Source organism: Oncorhynchus masou, chromosome 21 (assembly GCF_036934945.1).
Source record: "Oncorhynchus masou masou isolate Uvic2021 chromosome 21, UVic_Omas_1.1, whole genome shotgun sequence".
NCBI lineage: Eukaryota > Metazoa > Chordata > Actinopteri > Salmoniformes > Salmonidae > Oncorhynchus > Oncorhynchus masou.
Window position 1 is genome coordinate 5,876,210 of NC_088232.1, and position 20,348 is coordinate 5,896,557.

The 20,348-nt window shown below is 41.6% G+C and overlaps 1 protein-coding gene across 1 annotated transcript; it reads left to right on the forward strand.

Annotated features, from left to right (window-relative positions):
- Positions 1-213: 213 nt before the first annotated feature.
- On the forward strand, positions 214-18,510 carry LOC135508565 (zinc finger protein 347-like). Its single transcript, XM_064928842.1, has 5 exons — positions 214-680; positions 1,038-1,162; positions 3,952-5,160; positions 13,458-13,569; positions 15,665-18,510. Exons 1-5 carry the CDS (start codon positions 398-400, stop codon positions 16,528-16,530), a joined length of 2,595 nt encoding a protein of 864 aa, XP_064784914.1. The 5' UTR covers positions 214-397; the 3' UTR covers positions 16,531-18,510.
- Positions 18,511-20,348: the final 1,838 nt, after the last annotated feature.

Here is a 20,348-nt window from a genome sequence, read left to right on the forward strand (position 1 = left end):
GGTTGATGAAACAGTGATGCATGTGGGCTCTTTTTATTTTCTTAGTAATACAGGATTCGATAGGAAGGTTTAGTTTCTCTTAATGTTTGTTTCTTTATTCGTTTAGTCTATTCATTTAGCTGTGCTTGACTACACACTCCAGTACAGTAGAGGCGGCATGCACCTCTAACGTTTGAGGACCGACATAATATTATAGAAGAAGAGGTAAACGGAAGTCAAGCGACCAAATACAAATTCCACGTTAGCGTTATTGTTTAGACGTGTAACAACACCATAGACTGAAAAAAAACCTAATTGAACTACACCGCATTACATACTTAGTGTTTAATTCGCGTTGGAGACGGGACTTGGTTGATGGATGTTATCTAGGTAACGCTAGCTAGCTGCTTAGCTAACAATGGCAAACTGTATGGTTTTTCACACTCAAATAGCCTCCGTCATGGAGGTGCTAGCGAATGCAGCCGTGGCAGAGATCTGTAAACTCGTAGACGACGACTATGCAGTGTTTCGTTTGGAAATAACTCAAAGCCAGAAAGAAAACGGGGCCTTGCGGAGGAAACTACAGCTATTGGAACTAAAGGTGGCACGGGAGCGCGCAGAGAGGACAATACGAGAGCGCGTCCTCGCCAGTCGTCCCAGTAGTGTCAAGGTCCTCGACCGATACAAAGGAATGACAAGAGGTATATTTTGCATAAGGCTGAGGATGCGCGGCCTGTCGACGTTTATATCTCAGTGCCTGTCGCCCTGTTCCCTTCTGCAAGTGTGTTAGAATTGGGTCTTGTTAAACAGGATAGTAACACTTGCGAAGACACTATCATATTCTAACAAGATTCTTGATTTACTGCATTTCCTATTATCTACTCAATGAAAGCAATGTGATGCATGTTACGTAATACTACATCGATCAGTAAATAGTATATCAAGAATTTGATGAGTTATCTTACATCCTTGTAAATTCTAGACCGTGTTTGATAAATATACCGTTGAGCATTGACAGTAGCTAACCTACGCCTATTTTCTCCCAATCTCACACTTAGGTGGACATCTCACTGGAGGCCACAGGAGCTTTGTGAAGCCAGCGGGTCACAATACATGGAGCGATGACCAACCAATCACTGACGAGGGCACTCGAACCTCAATTCAGAACATTATTGTGATAGAGGTTAGTGTAATAGAGAGCAATATTAAAGGCGTCTTTTTGTAGGCACTAACGGAGGCTTTCAACGCCATGGCTCGTTGGCCAAAGCTTATGGGGAATTTTTTTTTTTTTATATAAATGCCGAAAATAAGGTCTGGTAAACACAGGCTTAGATCTTATGCGTTGTGTAATATGAAAATCATTAGATAACATAACTGTGAATTTTGAAGCATTTGTGTAATCAAAACAAGTGAAAAGATGTGCTAACACAAAAAATAAAACTACATCTGCCATTGAAGTCTCGCTAACAGATTTAGCTTACCTTATCAAACGGACCCAAAGTTTCTTGATTACAACGTCGTTCTCAAAACGATAACCTTCCCGCTGTAGATATATGGTTGCAGCCGGAAGCAAAACAATATACCATCCTTGAGTTTTCGTTCGATCTGGTAAAGGCCTCCACAGACTGTATGATTTTAGCCGTCTTATGTGGGCAAATTCTTAGGTCGTAAACGATTTATAGGTAGCCTTGGCTTGTTCAGTGTGACCGCCTAGGTCGGCCGATTAAGTACCACTACGTGCGTTCGTAGACTGACTTTGTCAGGTTTAGAAATGTTTAGCCTTTATCGTAGACAGTGGCTGGTGTTAGGAGCTGATCCGGGGGACTGGCCCATAAGAACACCAATATAATAGTTTGATTTAAACGGTTACATGCTTTGCAAGAATAACTATTTCCCTAATAACCTTTTTCATGACACATCTGAAAGCAGGCGATAATGTGCATTTATCAAAATCCCCAATCAAAATAAACATTCTACCACAGCATCCATGTTATTTTGGGTAAGCCTATTTGATTCTGAGTTCAGACATATAAAGTTTGTATGTGAAAACTATTTCTAAGATACATAGTTTTCAGTTTTTCCGAACTCACTTCACTTGTACGTAAGCAAAGCGTGGGACTTGCGCTGCTGGTGCTGGCACATGCGCAGATCAGATACACCGCTGCAGTCGCAGAATGTGACGACAGAAATGATCCCTATTAGACAATCTGGCCAGGTTGATAAAGATTTTTGTAACATGTAGGTCCGTTTTTGAGTTACATTCCAAAAATTCAGCCGCACAAATGTACGTAGAGCTACGTAGAAAGCTAAAAAAAAAAAGCTAACTAGAATGTTGGCGGACTGTAGTTTAGACTAGATTACGTAGTCGGCGTAGAGATGTAAAGAAAAAAAAGTCGGATTTATGTTGTAGTTAAATTTGTACGACCGTTTGGGACTCGTTAGGAACTTACATATTTTGAGCACATAAATGCTTCATAATATCAGTCAGTTAACATTACATTTATCTCATAGAACAAAACCTATAAGATCTCCGAAGCCTTGTGTGTTAACCTCGGGACTTACTTTTGGTTTATACCCCTACCTGATGATTTCCCCCCAGAGGAATGCCCAACGAACCAGAGGTAAAAACTCATTTCATATTTTTTTTGGACTACAAGCTGGCGAGCTCAATAGTATTGCATAAAAAACAGTCTCTTCAGTCACTCTTTAAACAATAATGTTTACTCTCTTTCCCTTACTTTCATGTAGGCTATTTTTGCTTTGATTTCATCAGCAGCTCTATTTTCCCATGTGTGCTGTTATTCATTAATCTGTGTTGGATGCAGTCTCTCACTATCTGCAAATGTGAGTTGCGGTTTGTTGATTATTGTGAGTTGCTATTTGTTGATTATTAGGAGTACAGTAATACTTCTGGCATTTCTGGAAAGCTCATTCTCCCATTTTTAAGGAAAACATGTATTTATCCTCTTGACAATTATGATGGGGAGAAAAATGAGAGCTATAAATTGTTTAACCTGTAACCAAGGCTTTATAGTATATGGTTAAGTATGGCTGGCATTGGTTACAATCTGCCACAATATCAATGTTGCCAGCTAAGGTATAAGAGGGGATAGTAGAACTAGATGTACAAGGCTATCTGAATGGGCACACGATGGAAGTTAGACGTCGCCGAAATATTTTATTATTTAATAGAAAATAATGCACTGACTGACGTGACTAAAATAGCTGTGAATAAGGAAGTGGAAGCTATTATGTGCATGATGGAAGTTAAGTTGGAGGTTTGTATGAACTCTTCAGTAAAACAAAAATAACTACAATGATTAAAATGATTGTGACTATAACTAGACAAAAATTGTCCAGAGTTGTAGTCAACTGATAATAACTAAAACTAAGAAGGATGAAGTTTCTAAAATTGGTATTTTAGTCATAAAAACTCAATCTAAAATAGGTGAGAAAATGAACACTGCAGCCATCGATCTCTGTGTTCCCCAAAGAGTCACCCTCCAGGCATGTAGGTTAGCCGAGATGTTTGACGAAATCACCATTTCAGTCGTTCATCAAAGTAGATAAGCCATACTTTTAAGACTGCTAAATAAAAACATTAAATCAATTAATGTATTGTCATGTAGAGATACCTAAGCAACTGCATCTCTCTATCGCTCTTCCTCTCCATGTCTGTCTGCCAGCCCCACTGGCAAGAACCAATGAGAACAGGCAGATGAAGATGCAATTGATTCTGGTCATTGTAGTTAATAATTACCACATGTTCTGTGCTTAACTATGATGAGTTGGGCAACATATCCCAGAGAGAGATCTCTCTAGAAAAACGGTGCAAACAACGCGTTGAGAGCAACAACAAACCACAACAAACTAAATGGAATTCAAATAATTGAGGAGCTTGTGAGACTTCTCCACGGCGTTGTTATCCAATTCAAGTCATGTACCAATAATAAGCTCCTCTCTTCTTGTCAGTCTGTAGATGCAGATGCTGCAGGGCCCGGAGGATCGCCTTTGGTCAAGCAGGAGAAGTCTGAAGGAGAGGAGGACCCACGGAACAACAGAGACATCCAAACTGGAGCAGCGGCTGGTGTGCCCCCTATAGCCACGGAGGACAACACCACAGCTCCAGCGCAGCCCAGGACCCAACGCAGCATCACGGAGGTCAGTGGAACGCCGAACGCCGTCCTCAAGTCCGAGACAGACACAAAGACTTTAACTGTAACACGCAGGCTCTTACACACAGGATTTGACCACAGATCAGACCCAGAGAGACTGGGACTGGGGAGATTGGGCTGTCCTCCTGCTCCCAGCTCAGAGTACTTACCAGTATTTCACCAGACCCAGAGGACGGTTCATTCCTGTGGAGATGGTGAAGGTGACACATTAGACACTGGCAGTGATGATCTGTCTTCCTCTTACGCTACAGAGATGGAACCTGGCAACATATCCTTGGGTTTAGAGACACAGACGGATCTTTCTAGAGGGTACTGGAACCAGTACAGTAGTAGTGTATACTCTGAAGGGTGCCTAGATAAGAAAAGGGAGGGTCTGGTCGGAAATGTGAAAGTGGAGGGCGACACTCCTCCCACATGGAATGCAGATAGTCACCTAAGAGACCGACACTCACAGGGCAGAGAATTCTTAGAATACAGAGGAAGCTTAGAGACTAATCCAAATGTCGCAACCCACTCCCCTTTACACGCGTTCAGGGATCGCGACCCAGTGTCCGCGTCGATGGGGCTTTCTGATTCACAGGGCCCCGTCCTTTTCGATCAGGTCTTGAACTCAAACGACCAAAGGGCAAAGGCTCGGGGAGGTGGAGAAACATCAGGCAATACAAAAGAGAAACGGTTCCTCTGCATGTTCTGTAACAAAGGCTTCAGCTGCCCCCAGAAGGTGGAGAGGCACCAGAGGATCCACACAGGTGAGAAACCCTACAGCTGCCCCCAGTGTGAGAAAAGGTTCTCCCGCCAGGACCACTTGAAGTTGCACCAGAAGGTCCACACAGGGGAGAAACCCTACAGCTGCCCCCAGTGTCACATGCGCTTTACCCAGGCTGGCAACCTGAAGATGCACCTGAAGGTCCACACGGGAGAGAGGCCATTCGCCTGTACGCACTGCGGGAAGAAGTTCTCAGAGAGGAGATACCTCAGGATACACCAGCAGAAAAACCATTCCACTCTAACATAGAAAGTAACCATTCCACTCAATAGCTTCTGGAGTTTAGATCAAACCCTGCATTAAAGACAAAGACTAATTTACATTGTTGTCAACAGAAATTATGCATTTGGAATAACCAGAGTAGCAGATTTCAGTGTTGAATATTCCTGGGCAGAATATTGCATCCAGACATTGTGATATACACTGAATGTATAAAACATTAGGAACACCTTCTCTTTCTATGACAGACTGACCAGGTGAATCCAGGTGAAAGCTATGATCCCTTATTGATGTCACCTGTTAAACCAACTTCAGTCTGTAAATGAAGTGGAGGAGGCAGGTTAAAGAAGGATTTTAAAGCCTTGAGACATGGATAGTGTGTGTGTGCCATTTAGAGGGTGACTGGGCAAGACAGACTAAAGTGCCTTTGAATGGGGTATGATAGTAGGTGCCAGGCTTACTGGTTTGAGTGTGTCAAGAACCGCAATGCTGCTGGGTGTTTCACTCAACATTTTCCTGTGTGTATCAAGAATGGTCCACCACCCAAAGGACATCCAGCCAACTTAACACAACTTTGGAAGCATTGGAGTCAACATGGGCCAGCATCTCTGTGGAATACTTTCAACATCTTGTTGAGTCCATGTCCTGACGAATTTAGGCTGTTCTGAGGGCAAAAGGGGGTGCAACTCAGTATTCGGAAGGTGTTCCTTATGTTTTGTACACTCAGTGTATAAGGCACATTCACACCTGAGAAATCTGTTTCATATTGTGTTTGTGCTGTGTAGGATATATGATGTTCACAAATGAACCCAAAATACTTTTAATGAGAAAATTAATAGTTTATGAAGATCATGCAGATTTCTTTGATGTGTATGTGTGGTTTTCATATGGTATATTTAACACTTGTTTATGTTTAGCCCCTTCCACTTGTGGAAATTGGTCAATATGGATTGGGCCAAATTGAAATTTCTAACAGATTAACTATTAAAAGCATAAGCATTACCATGGTAGAAATTGAAGGAGAACACTTTAGAGTTGATGGGGAAATGATTTGACCAAAGGTGAAGACAACAGTTCACCTGACACAAGACTGAATCCAAACATTACACGGTTGATTTTATGTGCATTGGACATTTACTGTACTTTTCATGGCATTTGTCAATAACAAAATTTGAAAATACTCTGGAAACATTCAGTAACAAAATATGAATATTCATTGTAATTTTGGAGTGGGAGCAAGATAAGTAAAAAATGTTTTGAGTCAAATGTATTTATATAGCCCTTCTTACATCAGCTAATATATCAAAGTGCTGTACAGAAACCCAGCCTAAAACCCCAAACAGCAAGCAATGCAGGTGTAGAAGCACGGTGCCTAGGAAAAACTCGCTAGAAAGGCCAAAACCTAGGAAGAAACCTAGAGAGGAACCAGGCTATGAGGGGTGGCCAGTCCTCTTCTGGCTGTGCCGGGTGGAGATTATAACAGAACATGGCCAAGATGTTCAAATGTTCATAAATTACCAGCATGGTCAAATAATAATAATCACAGTAGTTGTTGAGGGTGCAACAAGTCAGCACCTCAGGAGTGAATGTCATTTGGCTTTTCATAGCCGATCATTAAGAGTATCTCTACCGCTCCTGCTGTCTCTAGAGAGTTGAAAACAGCAGGTCTGGGACAGGTAGCACGTCCGGTGAACAGCTCAGGGTTCCATAGCCGCAGGCAGAACAGTTGAAACTGGAGCAGCAGCACGGCCAGCTGGACTGGGGACAGCAAGGAGTCATCATTTCAGGTAGTCCTGAGGCATGGTCCTAGGGCTCAGGTCCTCGGAGAGAGAGAAAGCGGGATTTAGAGAGAGCACACTTAAATTCACACAGGACATCGAATAGGACAGGAGAAGTACTCCAGATATAACAAACTGACCCTAGCCCCCCGACACATAAACTACTGCAGCATAAATACTGGAGGCTGAGACAGGAGGGGTCAGGAGAAACTGTGGCCCCATCAACTTACCATCCTACAAGGTTGAGTATAGCCCACAAAGATCTCCGCCACGGCACAGCCCAAGGGGGGGTGCCAACCCAGTGAGAGGTCTAACTGGTTAAAGAAGTGTGCATTGTTCCAAAGTAATTTCAGTGCACTTTTATGACTTTATGGCTTATTTGAGCTCTGCTTGCATTGCCATTGAGGAACTGAAGCAGGCACACTTGCAGTTTTTTGTTTGGAACACAACCCTGCGTCCCCACCATCACACAATTCGAGATCTTGGGACTACAAGGGTTCTCACATTTTGGTCAAAAATGTGTTATTCACATAGTTGGTCCTTCACATGTGTGATGTCAGATTTGTGATATAGACAACTTACGATGATAAAAGAAAAACTGATATCGTCGCAAACATCTTTGAAACCCAGATTGACATTTCAGAGCCATAAGGTTCTATCTGTGAATGACCCCCCCCCCCCCCCCAAAAAAAACAAAAAAACAAACAACTGATTTGCAAATGTCTCAAGATTTTTATACCCTGCACTTCAGGTACCTTTTAAAGTGAGGACTTTATTGGGTTATGAAAGAAGAATTCATTACAAAACAATTCTGAGATCTGGGATGAGAACTTTGATGCTCAATATCTCAGAACTATGCTTTGCGCAGATAGAACTTTAAACTCCCAAGGTCACGAATTACTGTTGCTGTTTACGTAATCTCACATTTTTCTATTAGAAATCGCAATCTGGGTCAGGTGGGCATCATTTGACAGCGTATCCTATTGTCAACATGACTAGCTAATACAGTGGTAGGCTTTCAAAAGGTACTTCAGACGAACAGACTGTAATTTTGGTGCACATAGAGTGGAGTCATGAGTGTATTCAAGTGCGTGTTCCGCGGCTAAGGTTCTACACAATACGACAAACACAGTCTCATTGTGTTCAGGACAACCCAGGGTTCAACGCATGTCATCCTTGTAACTGAGGATCAAACATAGCGATCATAAACATTGATACTCTAAATTACATGTTTTCCAATATGGAAATGTGAAGTGCACTTTTGGACTCACAGGTGTGTGGTTTGCTTGTATGACATCAGTGGTAGTTATTATAATCCTCAACGTCTCATCTTTCAGAACGCATTGACTCAATTTCCAGCATTCCCCTCACTCAGACAACAACAAATGTGCTAAAGTAACCCAATTAACAGGTGGGATGGGGACATCTTGTTGCGCTCAAGTTTATAACGGCTGTCAGTCAAATCTCATACAGTGATGTACAGCCACTGCATTCCAATTTAGGCGCTTATCAATGACAAAATCTTGTATTTTCAACCCGTACACGGAATGACGGGGTGTGAGTGGAAAGGGTTAATATACACAAAATGGGACTTTTCATTCTAAGATGTTCATTGAGACTCTCTTTAGTATACATCACATCTGATCTCACCCTATTCTGCATACATACAACAGCACTTTATAACCAATATACACTTACTAAATATACCTACACATACCCACACACTAACAAACACCTACTGTACATGTCATTATAGTTTAGTCAGGTATGTCTGATTTAAAACATTTTTTTTTTTTTTACTTATCATAGCTGACTTGTTTTACCCACATATTTATGTCCACCATGATGGGTTAACAACAATGAAGTCATTCTGTAACTACAGTGGGGATGGGTAAACGCACCACATTGAAAGTCCATGCCTTTCAATCATCAAACCATCAATGCTGCATTATGTACCTTTTTGGGCGACCCCACCAAATTCACATAGAAATGACAGTTGAAGGTCTGTCATTCTTATTGAAAGCAAGTCCAATAAGCGGTAGATCTGTTCTATGTGCACTATTTTTATGCTTCGCGTTCGTAATTTTAATTTTTGCGTCTTTAACTTCCGGGTTTTGTACACCAGCTGGAAATACTTTTTGGTTATTGACAAGATATTTCACAGCGGTTTAGATGTACAACGATTCTCTACACTTAGGGTTGGGCGGTATCCAGATTGTCATACTGTCCTCTATAAAAGCCCATTGGGTGTCTGTTACCAGAATTCTCACAAAATTGTCACAATTAATAGCGAATTTCCATGGAGGCCGATAGCTAAATATGTTAACAAGCGCAAACGAAAATAAACAAATTGCAAAGACAGGCAATCCAGCTCATGAAGTTAAACATACAGTGGGGCAAAAAAGTATTTAGTCAGCCACCAATTGTGCAAGTTCTCCCACTTAAAAAGATGAGAGGCCTGTAATTTTCATCATAGGTACACTTCAACTATGACAGACAAAATGAGGAAAAAACATCCAGAAAATCACATTGTAGGATTTTTAATGAATTTATTTGCAAATTATGGTGGAAAATAAGTATTTGGTCACCTACAAAGAAGCAAGTTTTCTGGCTCTCACAGACCTGTAACTTCTTCTTTAAGAGGCTCCTCTGTCCTCCACTCGTTACCTGTATTAATGGCACCTGTTTGAACTTGTTATCAGTATAAAAGACACCTGTCCACAACCTCAAACAGTCACACTCCAAACTCCACTATGGCCAAGACCAAAGAGCTGTCAAAGGACACCAGAAACAAAATTGTAGACCTGCACCAGGCTGGGAAGACTGAATCTGCAATAGGTAAGCAGCTTGGTTTGAAGAAATCAACTGTGGGAGCAATTATTAGGAAATGGAAGACATACAAGACCACTGATAATCTCCCTCGATCTGGGGCTCCACGCAAGATCTCACCCCGTGGGGTCAAAATGATCACAAGAACGGTGAGCAAAAATCCCAGAACCACACGGGGGGGATCTAGTGAATGACCAGCAGAGAGCTGGGACCAAAGTAACAAAGCCTACCATCAGTAAAACACTACGCCGCCAGGGACTCAAATCCTGCAGTGCAAGACGTGTCCCCCTGCTTAAGCCAGTACATGTCCAGGCCCGTCTGATGTTTGCTCGAGAGCATTTGGATGATCCAGAAGAAGATTGGGAGAATGTCATATGGTCAGATGAAACCAAAATATAACTTTTTGGTAAAAACTCAACTCGTCGTGATTGGAGGACAAAGAATGCTGAGTTGCATCCAAAGAACACCATACCTACTGTGAAGCATGGGGTGGAAACATCATGCTTTGGGGCTTATTTTTTGCAAAGGGACCAGGACGACTGATCCGTGTAAAGGAAAGAATGGGGCCATGTCGTGAGATTTTGAGTGAAAACCTCCTTCCATCAGCAAGGGCATTGCAGATTAAACGTGGCTGGGTCTTTCAGCATGACAATGATCCCAAACACACTGACCAGGCAACGAAGGAGTGGCTTCGTCAGAAGCATTTCAAGGTCCTGGAGTGGCCTAGCCAGTCTCCAGATCTCAACCCCATAGAAAATATTTGGAGGGAGTTGAAAGTCCGTGTTGCCCAGCAACAGCCCCAAAACATCACTGCTTTAGAGGAGATCTGCATGGAGGAATGGGCCAAAATACCAGCAATAGTGTGTGAAAAGCTTGTGAAGACTTACAGAAAACGTTTGACCTCTGTCATTGCCAACAAAGGTTATATAACAAAGTATTGAAATAAACTTTTGTTATTGACCAAATACTTATTTTCCACCATAATTTGCAAATAAATTCATTAAAAATCCTACAATGTGATTTTCTGGAATTATTTCATTCTCATTTTGTCTGTCATAGTTGAAGTGTACCTATGATAATTTTCAGGCCTCTCATATTTTTAAGTGGGAGAACTTGCACAATTGGTGGCTGACTAAATACTTTTTTGCCCCACTGTATATATAGGTAGGAGCTACCGAATGTAATTTTTTTGGCGAGTTTGGACATTTACAAACAAATGTGAATGACAGACATTGTGCAAATGAACAAAGTTTTGATACATACAGTACTGGCTCTCAAGCAGCATGTCTACAACTGTGTATGTGTGGAGTCTGTAGTCGCTTGTGCAATGGGCCTGCCTGCTACGAGAAGAGAGAAAAGCAAGGAAATCAAGATAAGTGCCAGCTGTTCAAATAACTCATCCAAATGGCGTTGACTTCTCAAACACGACAGAAAGCTGACACAATATGATGCCCCACCACCTTATTAAAACAGACACTGACTTAGCAAGTTCAACTAGGGTTCGTGTTAACGCATAATTCAGTGTTTTTTTACGCAGGAAAAAAATAAATATCTTGCTGCGTTTTGTAAATGCAGATCTAAAAAGCTTCTTATTGTAAATTCTGCTCGGCATCAGAGCAATTTTGTACTTCAGTTGCAACTCATCTTGAATGAGAATTCACGAACAGGCAGACAGTACTCGTGAGTGATGTGTTGCTTTTTTTTCTCCGGTACATTTCTTGGTGTAGCCAGCCTATTTTCGATGGTAAAGTGCTAGATTCACTTTAAGCATTATATTAGGACAAGTAAGCTAGCTTCCTTCTTTCTATAATAGGTCTAAACATTAGAAAGATATTGGCCATCCATTGTTTTTGATCAAAAAAAAGACAGCTTTTTCATTGTAAGTTAATTTACTTGTGTGGCTGCCAGCCAAATTGCGTTGCACTTCTGTCATCTTATATGAAAATTAAGCTATTTTCTGCCTGTGTTGCACTAATGTATTTTCTGTGAAGAAAAACTGTAGTTGCACGTCCTTGATCACTCTATTGTTGAAAAAAAACTCCCAGTTGACTTTAAATATAAAACGCGACCCCTGTCAATACACAGCTGGATTTAACTGCTCCCGCTTTCCCCTGTAGTGCTATTTACAAACAAACACGTGACTGGCTCAACTGTGCTGGGGACCTAAGTAAGCTTTGTGTTGATGCCATGTTTCATGAGTTGAAATAAAAGATCCCTGAAATGTTCCATATGCACAACAAAACGTAATTCTCTCAAATGTTGTCCATACATTTATTTACATCCCTGTTAGTGAGCATTTCTCCTTTGCCAAGATAATCCATCCACCTAACAGTTGTGGCATATCAAGCAAATGATTAAACAGCATGCTCATTACACAGGTGCACCTTGTGCTGGGGACAAAAGGCCACTCTTAAATGTGATTGCAGGATAGTCCATTCGAGCTGTTGCCAGAGAATTTAATGTTCATTCATTTACTATCAGCCACCTCCATTTTAGAAAATGTGGCATTATTTCCAACTGGCCTCACAACCGCAGACCATGTGTAACCATGCCAGCCAAGGACCTCCACATCTGGCTTCTTCACCTGAGGGATTGTCTGAGACCAGCCACTTGGACAATTGATGAAACTGGGTTTGCATCAGTGTTTCTGCAAAAACTGTCAAACTGTTTTAGGGAAGCTCATCTGCATGCTCATCGTCCTCACCAGGGTCTTGACCTGACTGCAGTTCGGCATCATAACCAACTTCAGTGGGCAAATGCTCACCTTTGATGGCCACTGGCACGCTGGAGAAGTTTGCTCTTCATGCATGAATCCCGGTTTCCACTGTACTGGGCAGATGGCGTCGTGTGGGCGAGCAGTTTGCAGATGTCAACGTTCTGAATGGAGTGCCTCATGATGGCGATGGGGTTATGGTATGGGCAGGCATAAGCTACATACAATGAACACAATTGCATTTTATCAATGGCAATTTGAATGCACAGAGTTGCCGTGACGAGATCCTGAGGCCCATTGTCATGCCATTCATCCGCCTCCACCACCTCATGTTTCAGCATGATAATGCACAGCCCCATGTCTCAAGGATCTGTACACAGTTCCTGTTTTTTCCCAGTTCTTCCATGGCCTGCATACTTACCAGACATGTCACCCATAGAGCATGTTTGTGATGCTCTGGATCGTCGTGTACGAAAGTGTTCCAGTTCCCGCCAATATCCAACAACTTTGCACAGCCATTGAAGAAGAGTGGGACAACATTCAACAGGCCAGTCAACAGCCTGATCAACTCTATGTGAAGGAGATGTGTCGCGCTGCACGAGGCAAATGGTGGTTACCAGATACTGACTGGCTTTCTGATCCACGCCCCTACTTGTTTTTAAGGTATCTGTGACCAACAGATGCATATCTGTATTCCCAGTCATGTGAAATCCATAGATTAGGGCCAAATTTATTTATTTCAATTGACTAATTTCCTTATATGAACTGTAACAATGTAAAATCTTTGAAATTGCTCCATGTAGCGTTTTTATGTTTTTGTTCAGTGTACATTTGTTATAGTATCAAATCAACTAACATGTTTGCATAGTGTCATATCAACTAGCATGTTTGTATAGTACTCATAGCAATCCCTCATTGCCCAATCAGAAGATGCTCATAGCAGGGTGCTCATATAAGATTTCTTGATCCCACATCCTCTCCCTCTTTATTTCTTTCAGCCAGTAGACATGGAGGATGGGAAGCCTGATCTGCTGCTGGTCAAAGAGGAGACAATAGAAGATGGACCAGAGAGCATTGACCTGCTGAGTGGAGTAAAGATGGGGGAGCAAGGTAAGAGAGAAATACATATAGCCTTCATACAGTAATACATCTTCAATGGGAATAGTGATGAAGCGCCTGGCTATTATAATTTTGAAAAAACATTTTTTTCCATAAAATTAAGTTAATAGAACATGTTTACATACAAAAACACACATCATAACGTATGAACATGACCAGGGCCTGATTTCCCTATAGCGATGGAACTTAGGCATACAAGTTTTTTTTACAGATGTGTCTTTCTTACAACGTCCTAAAATGTAACATGCGTTTCCCAAAACACCAAGCAGAGAGAATGTTCGCTAAGTGCGTTGTTGAGGCATGTGTCGATACTGATAGGATCGAAAGAACGGCAGCCCTGCTCTCAGATCAGCGTTCTCCCTTTCCAATCTTACCTTTAACATTTGAATTATTCCACGATACTGACGACGGATCAGCTCCTAGAGATAGTACCTATGGCTACAAATATTGAGGTGGCTTATTCTAATGCTTACCCTATAATAATGCACTAGATCAAGGTTTGGAACATCGTTGCGCACATGTTACACATCATGACATATATTGAGGCCAAAATTACAGACAGTGGCATACAAAGAGCTAAATAAAGCTCCATTGAATGAACATTCAAAATACAGGTCTCTGTAGCCTATAGGCCTACTATATTTATTTTAAATACAGTCATCTAGGTTTTCATTTGAAGCATCTTTATATCCTTTGCTTGTTATGCAAAGAAATGAGCAACTTTGTATTTGTAGTTTTGTAGTCACTGTCACATTCGTTCTGAAGTTGTCGGCTGTCACAGAAAGACCGGTAAACATCTTGATTTTGTGTTTAGTGGACATCTTGATTGTGTGTATAAAGTGATGCGGATGGGCAAAAAAGCATCTAACGACGTACTTAGCTGTTCTACATGTGGTCTGAGGGATCAACATCAGGGGAAATTTCAGAGTGACAAGTAATGGTACTCGATAAAACTCAAACTTTCATTAAAACACACATGCAGGGTACTCAATTAAAGCTACACTCGTTGTGAATCTAGCCAACATGTCAGATTTTTAAAATGCTTTTCGGCGAAAGCATGAGAAGCTATTATCTGATAGCATGCAACCCCCCGAAATACACGAAGGGGACGTAAACAAAATAATTAGCGTAGCCGGCGCTACACAAAACGCAGAAATAAAATATAAAACATTCATTACCTTTGACGAGCTTCTTTGTTGGCACTCCTATATGTCACATAAACATCACAATTGGGTCTTTTTTTTCGATTAAATCGGTCCATGTATTCCCAAAATGTCCATTTATGAAGACCGTCTGATCCAAGAAAAAACACAGTTTCACAACGCAATGTCATTTTTTTTAATTAAAAAAGTTGCCTAAAAACTTTGACAAAACGCTTCAAACTACTTTTATAATCCAACTTTAGGTATTAGTAAACATTAATAATCGATCAAATTGATCACGGAGCGATCTGTATTCAATAGCAGCAAGTCTTGAAATCATGGTCCACATTCTCTCTTCCATAACTTCCTCCTGTGTACTCGATGACAGGAAGTGCCTATTTCTCATTTCACCAAGGATAAACTTCAACCCAATTCCCAACACTGGCGACATCGTGTGGAAGCTGTAGGAACTGTAAACTGGGCCCTATCTATTTTCTCTTGCCATAGACAATACAGAGACTGGCGGAGTGATATTTTTTGTGTTTTTTGTGAACAGTTTTCTTGGGGTTTTGCCTGCGGCAGATGTTATGTTATAGTCACAGACATGATTTAACCAGTTTTAGAAACTTCAGAGTGTTTTATATCCACACATACTAATCATATGCATATACTATATTCCTGGCATGAGTAGCAGGACGTTGAAATTTTGCAAGATTTTTAACAAAAAGCTGAAAAAATTCACAGCCTCTTTAAGAGTTAAACAACAAGCGTTTTCAAGAGCAACTTTAGTAATGATGGTTTTGGGAAACTGATTAACGATGCTCATACGAAGGTTCTAACGATGAACATAGCCTTAAGATGCTTTTGGGAAACCGGACCCAGGTAACTAACTAAAAAGTTCTCTGCCATGTTTTTAAAGTCTGTTTTCTAAACGCATCCTGCAGGTGGTTGGCTGGAGGATAACAGAGAAGACTGGTCGGCCATCTTGGATTCCCAGACCCAGACGGGTGCCAAGGGCCCAGTGGATAACATCACTGAGCAGGCCAGGACCAGAGGCGACATAGTGGAGGTCAGTGGATGGGACAGCATCTTCAACTCTGGACTGGGGAACAACACTGTTTACCACAACCAGAAACAGACAGTCGAACACAAAACAACAACTGAACATAGTCTCCATGACAACAGACTGGCTGAGACTAGGGCGAGGCGTAGATTTTGTCTGCGGGGACGGGGAGGTGTCGGTATGCAGCGGGAGAGAACAGACACAGACTCCTCAAGTGATGCTCCGGCCTGCTCCTATAGTTGTGATTCAGAGAGACTGACGGCGCCTCAGGTTAACCCCCTAACAGGTGCTGCCTTCAGCCTGCCTTCTATAGGATCTATCAACTGGAACATGGACCCTGCGACAACACAGACACTCCCTGGCCTTCATCCTCCTCACACTCTCCTAATGTTAAACCAGACCTCGGACAATGGCAAAACACTAAATGGCTACACAAGCCCATTGACAAATGATGGTAATAGAGATGGAATCAGTAAAGGTGTCAGCACCAAAGAAAAGCGCTTCCCATCTTCATTCTGTGGGAAAGTCTTCAGTTTCCCCGAACAGGTTGAGCTCCAAAAGAGGATGCACACAGGGGGGAAACCTTTCGGCTGCCACCTGTGCCGGGTCAGTTTTTCAGACTCGTCCAACCTGAAGAGGCACCTGAGGGTCCACACAGGGGAGAAACCGTACAGCTGCCCCCAGTGTGAGAAGAGGTTCTCCCGCCAGCACAATATGAAGATGCACCTGAAGGTCCACACGGGATAGATGTCGTTCTCCTGTACGCACCGCAGGAAGGGGTTCTCAGAGAGGAGCTTCCTGAGGACACAACAGAAAATGCACACAGCCCATGTATAGTAATATGTACAATGCCTTCACAAGGTTTTCACACCCCTTGATTTTTCCACATTTTGTTGTTACAGCCTGAATTTAAAATGGATTACAATTTCAAAGTGTAATTATGTTTTTAGAAATGTTTACAAATTAATAAAAAATGAAAAGCTGAAACCCCTTTGTTATGGCAAGCCTAAATAAGGTCAGGAGTAAACATGTGCTTAACAAGTCTCATAATAAGTTTCATGGACTCACTCTGTGTGCAATGGTAGTGTTTAACATATATTTTTTTATGACTACCTCATCTCTGTACCCCACACATACAATTATCTTTAAAGTCCTTCAATCGAGCGGTGAATTTCAAACAGATTCAACCACAAAGACCAGGGAGGTTTTCCAATGCTCCGCAAAGAAGGGCACCTATTTGTAGATGGGTACAAATAAAAAAAAAGCAGACATTGAATATCCTTCTGAGAATTGTGAAGTTATGAATTACACTTTGAATGAAGTATCAATACACCCAGTCACTACAAAGATACAGGTGTCCTTCCTAACTCAGTTTTCGGAGAGGAAGGAAACCACTCGGGGATTTCACCATGAGGACAATGGTGACTTGAAAATAGTTTGAGTTTAATGGTTGTGATGTGAGAACTGAGGATGGATCAACAACATTGTAGTTACTCCACAATACTAACCTAATTGACAGAGTGAAAAGAAGGAAGCCTAAACATACCAAAACATACATCCTGTTTTCCCAAAAAATTGACAAAACAATTCACTTTTTTGTCTAAACGAAGTGTTATGTTTGGGGCAAATCCAATAAAACACATTACTGAGTACCACTCTCTATATTTTCCCAGCATAGTGCTGGCTACATCATGTTATGGGTATGCTTGGAATTGTTAAGGAATGGGACGTTTTTCAGGAGCTAAGCACAGGCAAAATCCTAGAGGAAAACCTGGTTCAGTCTGCTTTCCACCAGACACTGGGAGATTAATTCACCTTTCACTAGGACAATAACCTAAAACACAAGGCCAAATCTACACTGGAGTTGCTTACCAAGAAGAAAATAAATGTACTTGAGTGGCCGAGTTACAGTTTTGACTTAAATCTGCTTAAATCTATGGCAAGACCTGAAAACGGTTGTCTAGCAATGGTCAACAATCAATTTGACAGAGCTTGAAGAATTTTGATTTAAGAATAATGGACAAATGTTGAACAATCCAGGTGTGGAAAGCTCTTAGAGACTTACCCAGAAAAACTCACTGCTGTAATCGCTGCCAAAAGTGATTCTAACATGTATTGACTCGGGGGGTTGAATACTTATATGATGTAGAAACAGTATATTAGTGTTTTCTAATTATTTACTTTTTTACTGATGTTTAGTATTTTTAGTAAGATCATTGACAAAAAAAATACAAATCCATTTTTATCCCACTTTGTAACACAACAATGTGGAAAAATTCAAGGTATGTGAATACTTTCTGAAAGCACTGTAGTACTATTTAGTTTGTTTGTAGTTAATTCTGCTGGTTTGGGTTGTAGTATGGAACTGGATGAGGTGAACTGAGGAAAGAATGAGTAGATGATATGGTGGTGATGATGTCTTTAAAAATGCTTCACTGATGAAAAGTGACAACCTGTCATGTTGTTTGACGTTGGTGTTTTATGAGGAAATTATAGTGCCTTAATTCATGTTTACTTGACATAAAGTAGTGAAGATGTGTGTAATGTTGAATCTTTTCAAAAACTATTTTAAAATGTTTTTCATCAAAGCGAGATTTACTTAAAAGGTCAAGTGTTACCATATTGAGAAAAGTTACTACTTGTTATGTATTGTTTTGTACAATAAAAGTACTGTACACCAGGTTATGTGAATGTATGACCATTTTGTTCAAATGAAATACATAATTGACTGTGCTGTCTGACTTGGTTATTTTTGTATCATTGCAGATACTGAATTTCCCTTCTCTCAGTCGAACCAAAACATTATACTTAATTCCTGAATCAACACATATGGACATTTTTTATAATAAACTCCAATGACTCCATATTGCTAGGTACTTTAATCACATTGTTAGAGATGGGCTTGACATTTTATAATATGTCATGTTCAGCAAAGACTTAGAAACCTTTATATGCTCTTCAGTACAATTAGTTTTTAGGGCAGTGACAGGATCTCTGAAGTGGCTGGTGACAAACAATGGCCCCGGATCAGGACCATGGATCAGGAGTCGTCGCTGTTCCTTCCGGAGTCGGAACCAGGACCGAACTACGAGATACAGAGACTCTCCATCACCACCACACAGAACACAACCAATGGACAGGTAGACTGAACATCTTCAGTCTTGGTCGTCATCAGAGAGACAGAGGTTCCAGTCAGGGATCCAGTCTGCAGAACAGACCCTTCTCTTCACAGTCTCAGTGCAGGGATGGAGCAGGTCCTGGAGCTGATAGTGATAGACCCTCCTGTTTCTATGATACAAACACCACCATATCCATGATGATTAGAGCAGGTCATCCTGGGAACCAGTGACGAACCTTGAAGGCCTTCTAAGTCTTCAGAGAGGATATATAGATTGATTTGAATGTTTTTGTGAATGGCCTGCTATTTCTTTGACACTATGTGATGCTGTCTATCTGCCGTGTCTGTGTTTGACCAAAACCGCTCTCTCTTTTAGCCATGGAGTGCTATGTATTACGGTCGCTGTCCTTTCAGCACCACGAGCCTCACCTTTGATGTGTCACTGTTGTCACTTTTGGTGATAGTGTGATAGTGGTGTTAGGTTACAGTAGGCTGTGTAAACAGTGGGTTTTGCTTTGCTGGTTGTATTATTTTATGCTGTGTGTTACATTTGTGTCTGTGCTGGTTCTGTCTCTGTGTAAGCGGCAGCCCGAAGCGCGGCCAGGGCTGTTTGATTCATTCATAATGTCACCAAAATGTATTGTTCCTCCTTCGCTATAACTTGAATGGTCCGGCTCCATTAGATACAATGTAGGCTTTTGGAAGATTTTTGGTTCCTCTGAAGGCTTAGGTCCTACAGTAACAGTTCGCTAGAAATAGTCCCTCCCGTTCCTATGATACGAACAAACAAACACCACAGTATCCATGACGAACAGAGCAGATCACCCTGGGCTTCAGCCTTCAGATCGTGGTGGGAGATCCCCCTGGTGGTAGTCTATCAGGGAGTCTATCTTCTCCTTCAGGGTCTTGTCTAATGCCTGGTGACTGGGTTCATAGAAGGCCTGGACCTGGGGTCTAGCCTTCCTCAGTTACCTCAGGGTTACCCCACCAATACAGATGGGTCAGGATGGGTGTCACCATAAGAAGTGGTGAACACAGTACACAATCCAAACAATGGCTAGAGGACGTAGCTCAAAGACTAACCACCTTAGTTAGGGTGTTGGCTCCTGTTTCTACCTCCTCTAGTGTCATTGGGTCACAAGTGGGAGGGTGAGCGTTAGGACGGACGCAGGCAAGCCGTACGACTGCCCCACGTGTGGAAAGCACTTTTCCCAGGTGAACTATGTGACGAAGCACCAGACCATTCACATCAAGGAGAGGCCCTTCAAGTGTAAGCTGTGTTACAAGAGCTTCTCTTTCCTGAGTAACCTTATCAGACATGTGAGTGTCCACAACAGTGAGAAATTGTGGGTTGAGATGTATGCAGGGGAACAAATCTTTAGCTGATTATTTTATTATCATCCTGTGAAGTGTCCTGGGGTAAGAGGTTTTTTTCAATGTATTACTA